Here is a 13742-nt window from a genome sequence, read left to right as displayed (position 1 = left end):
TTTCACCATTTGCTGTATCATTTTCGTAAAATTCCTGTATCGTTTTTTTACCGTACCCGTATTTACATCACAGTCACAAATCTTTTGAGTTGTGTTGGAGATTTTCTAGAGTATTCATAGATTCCCTCACCCACACATGGCTAGAGTTAAGGAGTACCTGTCCTGCCTCTCACATGCCAACAATTATGAGCGTACACGTATCTGATAATTTAAAATGATAGAAAGTGTAGGTGTAATTTGGATTGGGCGTTCATTTTCCAACAAAACATAGAGGCTTTGTTTGGTTTGAGAATACTACTCTTAGTATTCCCAAAAAAGTTAAACAGTAAAATACCCAAAAACTCTCAGCTTCGTTTGATTCAAAATTGGGAATATTACTCTTAGTATTCCAAAAAAAGTTAAACAGTAAAATACCCAAAAACTCTCATTTTTGGGAATATTATTTTCAATATTATTCAATTTTTTTTAAACCCTCTAAATTTGTTAATTTAGTTAAATACCCCTACATATTTTTTTAAAAATTACAAAAACATTCCAACAATCCACATTTATCAGATTCTAGCCACCACCGTCGGAAAATGGCCGGAATCTGGTAAGATGACACACTACCGGCTGAATCTGGTCGGTAGTGCGCCGATCTAGCCTTTTTCGACCAGATCCACGGTGGTTTTGGCCGGAAAAGGCCAGATCTAAGGCCAAAGATCTGGCCGTTGACGGCCAGATCTTTGGCCGTAACAGTCGGTCACGACGGCCAACAAACGGTCGTCGTTGACCATCAACGACCACCATTTATTGGCCGTCGTTGAGAGCAAATATGGCCAGATCTGGTCGTTGACGGCCAGATCTGGCTGTAGATCTAGCCTTTGCCGGCCAGATCCACGGTGGATCTAGCTGGCAAAATCTAGTCGGTCATGCGTCGATGAGACGACTCCGGCCACCTTCGGTGGTGGTGGCTGGCTGAGGGTATTTGAGGGTGGGTTATGGGTGTTTTTGTTAACTTTTAATGTTTTATTATAGGGGGTATTTTGTAAAAAAACAAACATATGAGGTATTTTATTAATTTATAAATCCTGCCTCGTAATACCCACCCAATTCAACTTTTTTTTTAACTTTTTTCAAAAACTTTTCTCAAAACCCCCAAATTTTGAACCAAACGAAGCTAGAGGCTCCATGAGTGTAATAAAAACCCATTTTGCTATAAGTCCATTACTCCATTTGCATTTTTAAATTCTAGAAACACAATTAAATAGACTAAAAAAATTCTTTCAATCTCATCTCACTGGTCCAACCGATGATCCAATCGGTTGAACCGCAACCTGGTCACCTTGCCAGGTTTTACAACGGATCGGTTTTTAAAACAGAGGTTAAAACTCTGATTTTCTAAATGGTGAGATAAAGGGAAGAAGATGAGGTCATTCTTTTTTGGAACAAATTAAATATATATTTTCATTTAATCAATTTTACATAAATAACAATATTCTTTATTTATTGAAAATGAATGGGATTTTTTTTCACCCAAAAAAAATATATATATATAGGGGTTTTAATGTTGTAATGTGACTTGTATGCTCGACTTACTATGAAGTTCACTAAAGCTTGACTAAGAAGTACTTGGGTTCACATTTTTATCGTGTGAAAACTGAAATGCCGTTGTGTCCAACCATCATCCACCACAAGAAATTGGTGGCCCGCCTCTTTCCGCGGAAACTGAAATGCCGTTGTGTCCAACCATCATCCACCACAAGAAATTGGTGGCCGGCCTCTTTCCGCGGATTCATATATATATATAATGGTTATTAAAAATAAACAGATGCTCATACCTGTATCCAATTTACCAAAGATTCCGGCCCACAAATAGATAGCTGAGCACACCAGTATGCACTAAAAGAGCCTATTTACCACAGATTCGGGCCTTTTAGGGGCCCCAAAAACAAAATACATTTTGGACGACCACAGTGGGAGTCGAACCCACGACCTTTTGATCCGAAGTCAAACGCGCTAATCCACTGCGCTATGCGGTCCTTGTGTAAAGACAACCCTAAACATAGTATATATATCAACATCTCGAGCAATAGTAAATATGAGTAGCCATTTTTTGAAAAAATTTAATAACGCCCAAATTTCAATTATTCTCTAAAAAAACATCAAACCACCCAATAGAGATGTGGATAAACTTTATAAAATCATTAGTGTGTTTAATGTTTCATATGGTTGATAGAAATGAGATGATAACCTCAAAATATACAAGTATGGACATACATAGAGTTTGTAACACAACTGACTCTTTACCTTTCAAGCTACTATCAAATTATAAAATAAACCCAAAAAAAAAAAAAAAGGAACATCACTTTCATTTCTGTAATACGTGTATATGTATTGTCATACAAAATTCGCATTGGGGTCCGTCGTTTAAATGTTAGATCCTCAAGATGAGACCCACACACAAATTTGTATGTTTTTTCACAGAAAGATGTATTACAACTACCAGGAAGCTGACTAATATCGCTTTGTATTAAAGTCAAAGATTTAGCGTCATGGATATTATATTGAAGTTACAAGGTTAGATATTCAAGCCATGACGTACGTAGCAGGAACAAAGTTTCCCAAAATTCTTCAAATTTTGAACGGTTGATAACGATATAATGGATATAGCGGAAAGCATCATTCGCTTTTTATTGTGTTTGTACACATTTCAACTTATTTCGAGATCACCAACTTGATGTTAAATATTTAATATAGTTGATATATAGTGCCTTCTTTTTCTGAAAGTTAAATATCAAGATGGATAAGAATCCTATGCCTAATGATTAGGACAACGAGCCAGAGACAATTTTAAAAAGAAAATCCAAATGGAGATCATATAGGCTTAAAGGATAAAATTAGAGTAGGTCTTTTACCTACTTGCATTATTCTTGATTAGGTTTTCATTCTTCAGAAACAAAACAAACTAAAAGGGGTCAGACTCATGACATAAAAATGTCTGATTTAAGAAAGAATTAGCCATGTAACTAAAAAAAAGGTAACTTAATAGTTATTTATACATTTGCTCAACCTTGAATCTAGTTTTTTATTTTTTAGTGATCGAGGTGTTCGAACCAGCTTAGAATCTTATAATTTTTCAGGACCCTGAAACTATATATCGGTGGGTAGAGACTCCAATGACCACCCTTATTAATAGTTGAAAGACTCCCTCAGGATCTTAAACTATCAGTCGGGTAAGAACTTTAGTGGTTATCCTATTAGTAATCATGGAGACTTGAACTCGAGAGACCATGTTAGATCATCATTTACTTTTACCATCAAGGAGACTCGAACTTGGGAGACTATGTAAATCTTTCTTTTTCTTTTACATAAGTATTCAGTAATGGTCACCTTGAATCTGGTTTCAAAATGTGGAGCAACTATTCAAGATATGGGGTAATCGAAGATATTGTTAAAATTCATATGTGCAACTCAATTTATATTGGATTTTTCCTGTTCAAATAGTATAGGTTCGCTATTAAATGGAGAGTGATAAGTTGGCATGAGCAGTATTATCTAAAATAATTGTTAATTAAGTTAGATCCCTTAATTTCGAGATCCACTTAAACCGCGATGATATACTTAAATATGTAATTATGGATTAATGTAACAATAATTAATGAGTCTCTGCAATTCCTTCTTTCTGTATACTGTAAGCCAAGTTGTAAAGATGAAGTATGGAAGAATACAATGTAACGGATCAGAGTGAAATGGATTTGAATCTTATATTGCTCAATTCTTCTGCCATGGTGATGGAGTCTATTATATTTATATAGCAAAATCCTTTTAAATAGTGGGAGGCGTGAAAACTCGAACGACTAAGTATTAAACTTATTTGTAATATCAATTTTTTCTTTTATTATATAAAACTCTCGTTTTATTAAAGATTGGAGCAAACAAGACAACAATGGATGCATTAATTTAGTTTTGAAATTTCTAAATTGTGTATACGACAATTGGTTTCATGTATATCCTCGATATTTCGACGAAGTTTCGATCAAAGAACTAAAATTTGTCGTTTTATTATCACATTAAACATTATACGTATTGGGTTCATAAACTATTGTATTTTTTTGAAAATTGCTCAATATCTCATGAATTTTTAGATATATAGAAAATCATGTTCAACTTAGATTTTTAAGAAACCATCCAAGAACTTTATCATACTTTTGTCACAGGAATTTTTTTAAAAGAGAAAGATAAGGTAATAAAAAAGACCAAGTAAACGTTCCACCAATCTGGAACGCTCTCGAACAAGACAAATTGACTTTGTTAATACAACATTTTCCCACCTAAAAAGGATCATAAATTAATTAAGCATGTGAAAGGAAAGTATGAATTTTTTTTTTCTTTTTTAAATGTTTAATAAGATTGGGTGTGATGGTCAATAGATAGATACTATATATTTGCAGTAAAAAACTGCATTGAATGGAGCACATGCAATGGTTGTTTCCCATCACCAATTCCTAAACCAAAACCAGGCGAGAGAGATGGAGTCTCAGTTTTATAATCATCGACGCAGCAATTAACGTATTTATAAACCTAGAATCAGTTTTAGGAGGGAAGGAGATGACAAATGGAAAAGTTGTCTCAAAATAAAGCATGAAGTGCAAGAATGGTCCATACTCGGCCATATTCCCACGCAAAGAAACTTGCGAATTAATTAATATTATGGAGTAGGTTCCCCTTATATTTTACCAGACACAAGATAAACTTCTCTATCACTAACTGAAATTTGATTATGACTGCTGGTGCTGGCACAGATGATAAATTAATTGCCTTAGATGTAAATGAGTTGGATTAAATTCTCAAAGTTCATGCCAAAAACAGTAGTTGATCTGGTCTGGGACGTATTAAATTTAACCCATCTAAACCACCTGCTGTCTGCATCTGTAATTTGAGTCTTTCAATAAGTTCACAATATAGGTTGAATTCGAATGTCTCTTTCATAGAATAAGTGTTTGGTGGACTAAGAAGTAAGAACATCAAGTCCATATCATACGCGGTTGTATAAGCCTGCAACACCTTAATTTGGATAGTTTCTCTACACAATTTACAACTAGTTTTCTCTCCAAAGAGATACCCAATTTATACAATGGTGACTGTAATAGTATCTTCTTCTCAGAAACGTCGATTTCTGCTTGGTATATTGAGAAAATATATAATATTTACAGAAAATATTTGAAAAAGTTTAAAAACTTACTGAATTTAATTAGTTCTAATTAATTTGATTTATATTTACAATCTCTATAGAATAAAAATATTTTTTCATGAAACCAGTATATACAGGTATGTAATGAAGAGCGACAATGAATTTAAAGTTTAAATTTAAACTATATATTTAGGTAGAATTTTTTTGTGGTAAACTTTTTGAACCATGAGATCAGGGCATACGTGATAAATCATGAAAATATCACTTCAGCTTTTTGAAGACCATCACTTTTAAATTGACTAATTTTGTAAAAGTTGGCAATATAACAGAAAGTGAATATAAACGTTTTAGTTCCATTAATGGGAAGTCCATCTCTCCTTTTTATCGTCAAAGATTCATTCATTGTAATTTATGGAAGACACAGAAGCCATTACGTATATAGGTGCATGCATAAAAGCAAGGCAAAAACACAAAAATTCAACGTTTGATTGCCCTATATATATATGATGGCTTAAAGATAATAGCCAGAGTCTGCTTTTCTGACCGAGTACAGTAATTATTTGCCTATGGCGGCAGAATACGTGGAATTTTTTATAGTGTCTTTGAAAGCGAAGGCCTAATCCACTTCTCAGCTTCCTATTAAGGTAGTTCAAGGTCAAATATTCAATTAGAGGAACAACAACTTTTGAGTCAGCCTGAGACAAAGACAATCACTAACGATCGATAGTGCAACAAGGAAGAATTCAAAAGCAGAATGATTGACCACATAAAAATAGGCCATTTCTGACCCCAAAATTTAGCATAATACAATTCTTTATTGGATCATACTTCGTTAGGGATTAAAAAATGTTTGAAGGGAGTAAAAGAATTGTTTAAAATATTATAGAAAGGAAAAGAGGGTGTCGTCGATGATCGATTAATGTTTTGAATATTGACTAATTGGCTCAATTATGAGCACTCATGCAAAGTTTAAAAGCAAGCTTTGAAAATAAATATATAAAAAGAAAAAAAAAAATCTCAATGATTTCTGCCAATAAAGTTGATCAAATTTGATGGGTTTAGTTGATTCTACCAAACAGAGATCTTCCTAGCGAGCTCCTCCTGATAATCAAAAGAAAATACTGTGAGACAGTATTTTCTGCATAATAAGTCAAGCAGGAATATTCTGGGAGACAGTACTCGTACCACTGTTAATTATACTCCAAATGGCATGAATTAAAAGAAAATAACTGCCAGTTGTTATACAAATATTTACAAAAGAAAAGCCAAATGGACCTTTTATTAGCTTTGTCCTGTTTAAGATGGATGAAAGACAAAAAACAATATAAATATAATAATTGATTTGGTTTGTAGATGATGTGATATAATTGTTTTATCTCCAATTTTTTCTGCAAATCAAAGGCGCCTTGCATGTGTTACAGTGTTAGCTTGTGTAATTTTATAACATCCTCGTGTAAAGATAACGAGTAAAAATTAAAAAACAAAAGGAAGATGGAGATGCTATTTCTAGAAGATTGAATGTTTTAAACGCAAAGGAACATAATTCCAATATCATTTAATAAAGACATTAATTTCCTAATTGAATCCAATATTTAGTGATTACCTTAATTTTAAACATAAGCTCCATAATATTGTTAAAAAATAATGTCAAAACACACACAATAACGAATCAAAAAATAAAAAATAAAGAAGATAAGCGATTTATCCTGGTTCGTTCTTAATATATAAATTATGTCCAACTTTCAAGATAGAAAAGATTTTATTGAGTTTTAAAAATCTGCAGAAATACAATAGTAATGACGATAGTTCACTATCTCTCTTCTCTCTCTCAATATTTTCTCACGTTAGATTTTTCACTATTACAATATGCATATGATAGGAAACATAACCTCATCGAAACCACTTGCTATCTGCATCCCAAGGACAGAGCGAGATCTCTAAATACATCTATGTAAGCTAATAATCCATCAAAATATCTTATAAAATATGAACCATATTCAACAAATATTTCATTTTCACATGTGTCATCTTTCATTGGGATCATAGACCTTGAAGCCTGGAGACAACCTAAATCAGAACATATCCATGATCTGTCATTGTAAGAATTAAGATATCAACCAATAATTGTTTTTTAATTGAATCATAATAACCAAGATCGATGTTTCTTTCTATACAGCTACTTTAATTTAACTTATGTATATTGACATGGTAAATCAAACAATTCCAACCATAAACGACAACAAAAACTCTCCGAGCATATCGTCATATAATATATGTCATCAGCTGGCCGAATAATTAGCACATTAATCTAAGTACAATGTAAAACATAGACAATGGAAGACGCATCTCATCAGTAAAAATTAAGATTAATAATCCAACAGGAGAAAAAGATTTAAAAACTTAAAAGAGGAAGGATGAACGAATATATATAATTATGTTTGGATAGTCAAGTGGTTCGATAGAGACTTTTAGGTCTTAAGTTTAAGTTCTTTCTCGATTGCTAATAGGGGTAGCTAATGAAACTCTTACCTGACTAATCGTTCTAAGGTTTCGGATAATTAATTAAAGTATGTTTAAATTGATTCAGACACCCCCAATCATTTAAAAAAAAAATAAATATATACCATCCTCATCCTGCGGCTAAAGCTAGCCCCATTTCTCTCAATTCATTACTATACTTTATATATATATATTTTAATATTTAAATTATATAGCTAGCCATCTTTGAAATTCAATTAAATACACAAGGATATGTTACGTTTTATAACCCATAAGTGTTATCAAAATACAAAATTTTTATACATATATACGATGACCATATAGAGGATTGCAATTGAAAGTTGAATATACTTTTCTTGGAAGCAAACACGATATTGTAGACTTGTATTATACAAATATACGAAGCTATCAATTTGACAAGATCAGTTCACGTTTGTCTTGCTTGTATTTTGAAAATTATAATAACACCATGAAGTAATAACATATATAGCGTGTTATTCAGATGATTGTATAAGTCGCAGAATTTGTTTCAGGAACGGGTCTAAAAGTATTCTTGTGGAATAAGAAACTGAATTAGCACTGCCCGGTAGAGTCTCCCTTTAATTATTATATATATACTTATAAATAGCCAGAGATAATACTTGTACAAAATAGATCAAAAAATGTATATTAATAAATCGGGTGGACTAGTCTCATATTGTTGAAAAGTCAGAACTCAGAAGGATCAAGTAAGCGCTTCATCATCAGAGCCTTTGAGGAGACTAAAAATTTTGTCAGCTTACTATATTTGACGATTGACTATTGCCCATTTACTCCCGCAGTACCATCCACATCATCGACTTTTGTATTCAATACATGAGGGTCAGAAACTGTTTATATGTTCGACGGCCAAACAATTACATTAATTAATGTTACTATAAAGAATTTTAATATACATATGGAAAAAATTGTACAGTGAGGTAAAATATTGAAAGGAGGTTTAATAAGCTTCTGATTTCGAGTTATTACAGGCGTTAATAAGAGTGATTATTAAGAGGTTTATCTGGTCGTTAATATAAGGGTTCTGAAAGATTAGTTGAAATGTGTATAAACTAATTCGGATATTTTTGTAAAAAAAAAAAAGAAGATAAAACAATATAAATGATGATTTTGTATTGAACTCTGGCTATCGGAATAGTACATTATTACTGTCAACAAGAATGAAAAGACAATTACAAACAAATATAAAGCAATCTTATTGACTTTGATTAGTTTGATACCACTTAATTAAACCAACAAATTAATTAAACAGAAGCTCACTGGTTTGTATGTTTATTTTTGCATGGGAAGCCATCAAGAGCGCGTGAAAGGGATGGGGAATGAGTCGTGAACCTTGTTTTACAGGAAAAGTCTAATACTAAATCGGTAGAACCCACGCAGATTAAATCCTGCATTCATTGCTGCTGGTATCGATCTGTTGACTGCAGACCCATAAACGGTTCATATTTCTAGAAAACAACGATTTTAAAATAGTTATCATAGTTTATAAATAAAGATGAACCCAAAATAAGATACAAATATTAACTTATAAAAGTAATTAAATATATAATCAAATTGAGATGTATAATACTTAATTGGAAAGAAAGGGGAAACTAACCAATCTATGGGTGGTTAAATAGTTTGATAGAGATTTTTAGTATATTACGCAAGAGACCTTGGTTTCAAATTCCTCCTTAGTTGTTTATAGAGATAATCATTGAAACTCTTACTCGATCGATAATTTTAGGATTCTGAAAGATTAGTCAAAGTATACATAAATTAGTCCACACACCCTCTTAACTTAAAAAGAAAAAAAGAAAAAAAAAAAAGGGGGAAAATCCTATTTCCTTTCCAGCTCTCATTGTCACTTTCAGAATAACCTTTTCTCGACGTCACTCCATTCATACAAATGCAACAATAACTATGCAACGCACTAAGAACCAAATAATAATACATCTTTAAATCCGTACTATTTGTTCTCTTCTTAATTTCCTCCAACAGAATCATATCCACTTGACCCACTCGCCTTCTTTCAACGAACCTACACCACACCCTGCTCAGGCTAGGAAATTGCGCACCCCAAATTACTCCAAAAATTACTAGACTGTGCAACAAATATATATTACCTTCTTAAAATTAAACCAACTAATTTAGTTCTCCAAATAATTTAGGCATATTTTTGAAGGTTTGAAAGATAAATTTATAGAAATAAATTACAATATCTACGATGATAAATTAATAAAAAAAAAATGAAATAATTCACTTCTCGTTAGTCGGTAAAAGTAGATAAGATGAGGATAATAATTATTAATACATTTACGGTTTGCCGCTGTGACTATTCTCAGAAGGATTCAATTTGGGAAATCCATAGGCGAAAGTTAAGTGTAAATGTTTTAATACCGCGTAGAGTAATTGACACAGTCAGAGGCTCAGAGCCCTCGCTTTCCTTCTCGCTGGGTAGCTTCATCGACTCTCTCTCTATAAATATCCAATCACCCTCTGTTAACAGCCAGAAACTAACCATCGAAAACAACAACAATTTCTCTTCTCTCTCAAGTGCAATTTCTTTCCGATCGATAACACTCTTCTATTTGTAAGCGAAGAAAGGGAATTACAGCCATGTTTTTCAAATCACCCTCCCCATCAAGAATGACACCACCCACTTCACCTCTACGTCCCACTTTCTCAGAATCTCTCATGGATGAGAACATCCAAATCGCTGAATCACTCATTTCTAAGTGGGATTCAGAAAACACTGCCAATGCCTGCAGCACCAGCTCTCTCTTCTCTGGCAACCGCCAAGAAGCCAAAGAATACCTTCAAGTCATCAAACACTTACAGTCCGCCATGCACTATTTCGCCGCCCATACTCCATCTTCACACAAACTCGTTCGTTCGCAAAATCTCATGCAAACCGCCATGAAAAGACTTGAGAAAGAGTTTTACCAAATGTTAAAGACCAATAGAGAATACTTGGACCCTGAATCTGTTTCCACTCAGTCTTACTCATCAAGAGCTTCAAGAGCCAGTCTTTCGGATATGGAAGATGATTCCGAGGATGAGTTCAAATTCACAGACGACAACATTTCGGAAGTCGAACGTGTCTCTATTGCTGCCGTGGCCGACTTGAAATTAATAGCTGATTGCATGATAGCCTCCGGTTATGGCAAAGAGTGCGTCAAGATTTACAAGATAATCAGAAAATCTGTTGTTGATGAAGCGCTTTATCATTTAGGAGTTGAGAAACTAAGCTTGCCTGTGATTCAGAAAATGGATTGGGATCTTCTGGAGATTAAAATCAGGAGCTGGTTACACGCCGTTAAAACCGCTTTTAAAACGTTGTTTTACGGCGAAAGGATTCTATGCGACCAAGTGTTCTCGGCTTCCGACACTATCAGAGAAACGTGTTTTACGGAAATTTGTAAAGAGGGAGCTTTGACTCTATTTGCATTCCCGGAAAATGTAGCAAAGTGCAAGAAAACTCCTGAGAAAATGTTTCGTATCTTGGACCTGTACGAAGCAATTGCCGACCTCTGGCCTGAGACTGAGTCTATTTTCAGCTTTGAATCAACTTCAGTCGTCCGATCACAAGCTGTGAATTCAATGATCAAACTAGGCGAGGCTGCCCGTACGATGCTGGTGGAATTTGAAGCGGCGATTCAGAAAGATACCTCAAAATCCGGGCTTCCCGGTGGTGGAATTCACCCCTTGACTCGCTATGTAATGAATTACATTGCTTTCCTCGCCGATTATTCCGGTTCACTTTCAGATATAGTCGCCGACTGGCCGTTAACGGTCAGTTCTCCGTTACCAGAAGCTTACTTTGGTAGCCCTGAATCCGAGGACAACATTTCCTCGCCAATAGCCATCAGGCTTGCTTGGCTTATTCTGGTTCTGTTATGCAAACTAGACGGCAAGGCTGAGTTGTACAAGGACGTATCACTCTCTTACTTGTTCTTAGCCAACAATATCCAATACATCGTCGTAAAAGCCCGTACGTCGAACCTTAAATTTATCCTCGGCGAGGAATGGGCGATGAAGCACGAGGCAAAGGTGAGACAATACGCAGCCAATTATGAGCGCATGGGATGGAGCAAGGTGTTTGCGTCAATGCCGGAGAATCCAACAGCTGAGATTCCACTTGCTAAAGTCCGAAACTCGTTTCGGCAATTTAACTTGTCTTTTGAAGACGCGTACAACAAACAGAGCTCGTGGGTCGTACCGGACCAGACATTAAGAGACGAAATAAAAATTTCGTTAGCGAAGAGGATCGTGCCGGTGTACCGTGCCTTTTACGAGAAGTATCGGGTTAGTGCAAGCAGGGAGCCGGGGCCGGGGAATCAATCGTTGGTCAGATTTGCCCCCGATGATTTGGGAAATTACTTGTCGGATTTGTTTTACGGAACCAGTGGGTCCGGTAGCGTTTCATCTCATTCGTCGTCGCATTCCAGTCAAGGAGGGCGGAATCGTTGAAAAAATAAAAAAACAGCTGTTTGCCGGCCAAGTTGATTATTTTAAGCTCGTGTTTTTTTTTTGTGCATAAAAAGATTTTCAATGAGAGCAAGACACGTGTATGAGGTAAATATGTATACGGAAGCATTGACTGATTGATGTGTTGACACCTGTAATTAGAATTCTTTTATTTTCCGGATGATACATGATAAGTATATGCTTAAATTTTAATATATTCGAAGATGATGAAATTATTTCTAAATCCATAATAAATATTAATTTTTTTATTATTAAATATTGATTAATACATGGAAGAATGATCAAACGGTGAGTATAATACGGAGGTGAAAGTTACCAACATTAAGATTAGAAAATAACGGGAGAAGTTAATTAAAGACAAAAAATAATAAATAAATAAAAATATCTTTAAGTAGTTGAGTTACTTGATAGAGAATCTTAAATATATTACTCAAAAAGTTTTGAATTTGAATCTCTCTTCAATCTTTTATAAGGATAAGTTCGCTTCAACACCCCTAGTCATATAAAAAAAAAAAAAAAAAAAGATTATTAGTTTAATCAAACTTGCTAATCTTTTTCAATGATAAAGTCTAAGAATAATTTGTCTAAACCAACAGGACCAAGAGAAAGATTAAAAAGATTAAAAAGTGGTTAAGACCGATGGGAAAGACAAAGACTATTTATTTTGTTTTTTTTAAGATAAGATGATGGGGCAGGAATAATTTAGTGTTAATCACCATGTCTAAAAGAAGTTCATTAAATATAATATTGTTGACCTGTCCTAAAATAATAATGTTCAAAGCAATTGCATTAGTTTTTTTTTTTTAAAACTTTTTTTAAAGAAATGAAATGGGATGATAAAATATCGAATAAATTCTTTATTGATGGATTATATACCATCTAAATTATGCTCACTTTTTATATATTTTAACGGAGTTTGCTCCCAAAATTCAAACTGTTGGATTTTGATGGGGGTTCAGTTAGGCCCAATACTAATGGGCACAGAGCTGAAGGCCTTGCCCCAGTTATAGCCTGTAGTGTCAACTTTAGAAGCTTTGAAGGAGACCTATAACATTTGCTTGCTTCCTGGGTCAGTTTAGAATTGTTGCAGAGTGATTTTAAAGAGGCCTTACCCTTTATCGATAATAATCAGATGGGAATCATTTGGGTTTGGGACCCTTTACTACTAGGCCCAATAATCATATTTAAATCTACAGCAAAGTATGCATTATGTAAGAATAGGCAAAATAGCCAACAAAGGAACACTTAACAAACATCACAAAATACAACATGTACCAACTTAAAATACAGAGACTTTAATCGGTGTTTCTTCTCACTTGAAAATACAAAAAAAATGACCTTAAATTTGGACCAAAATCTATCTCTAAAACTCCTGAATTAGCCTAACAAAGTTTATTGATTTTCATTGACAATTTTTATCAAATATGTTCTGAGCTTTAGTTTTGACATACAAGAAATAAATAATTATAACAAAATCAGAAACTTAAAACCAATGATATGTCTATGTAATATGACTAATAATAGATATCTTCTATTTTCCATATAAATAAAACTAAATGAA

At 33.9% G+C, this 13742-nt stretch overlaps 1 protein-coding gene and 1 non-coding gene across 2 annotated transcripts; one reads left to right on the top strand and one right to left on the bottom strand.

Moving 5' to 3' along the window:
* Positions 1 to 1947: 1947 nt before the first annotated feature.
* On the bottom strand, positions 1948 to 2021 carry TRNAR-UCG. Its single transcript has one exon. It is a non-coding gene; the product is annotated as a tRNA-Arg (tRNA).
* An 8199-nt stretch (positions 2022 to 10220) lies between these two features.
* On the top strand, positions 10221 to 12346 carry LOC116105237 (exocyst complex component EXO70H1-like). The gene has a single exon (XM_031391669.1). It carries the CDS (start codon positions 10310 to 10312, stop codon positions 12161 to 12163), a length of 1854 nt encoding a protein of 617 aa, XP_031247529.1. The 5' UTR covers positions 10221 to 10309; the 3' UTR covers positions 12164 to 12346.
* The last annotated feature ends 1396 nt before the right edge of the window (positions 12347 to 13742 follow it).

The sequence above is a fragment of the Pistacia vera genome, unplaced genomic scaffold (assembly GCF_008641045.1).
Source record: "Pistacia vera cultivar Batoury unplaced genomic scaffold, PisVer_v2 Contig496, whole genome shotgun sequence".
In the NCBI taxonomy this organism is placed as follows: domain Eukaryota; kingdom Viridiplantae; phylum Streptophyta; class Magnoliopsida; order Sapindales; family Anacardiaceae; genus Pistacia; species Pistacia vera.
The sequence above is the reverse complement of the archived record's forward strand: the minus strand, read 5'-3'. Positions and strand labels throughout refer to the sequence as shown.

Bases quoted from the DNA above. Each gene is read 5' to 3' on its own strand.
- LOC116105237 (XM_031391669.1), top strand. From the start codon at position 10,310: ATGTTTTTCAAATCACCCTCCCCATCAAGAATGACACCACCCACTTCA.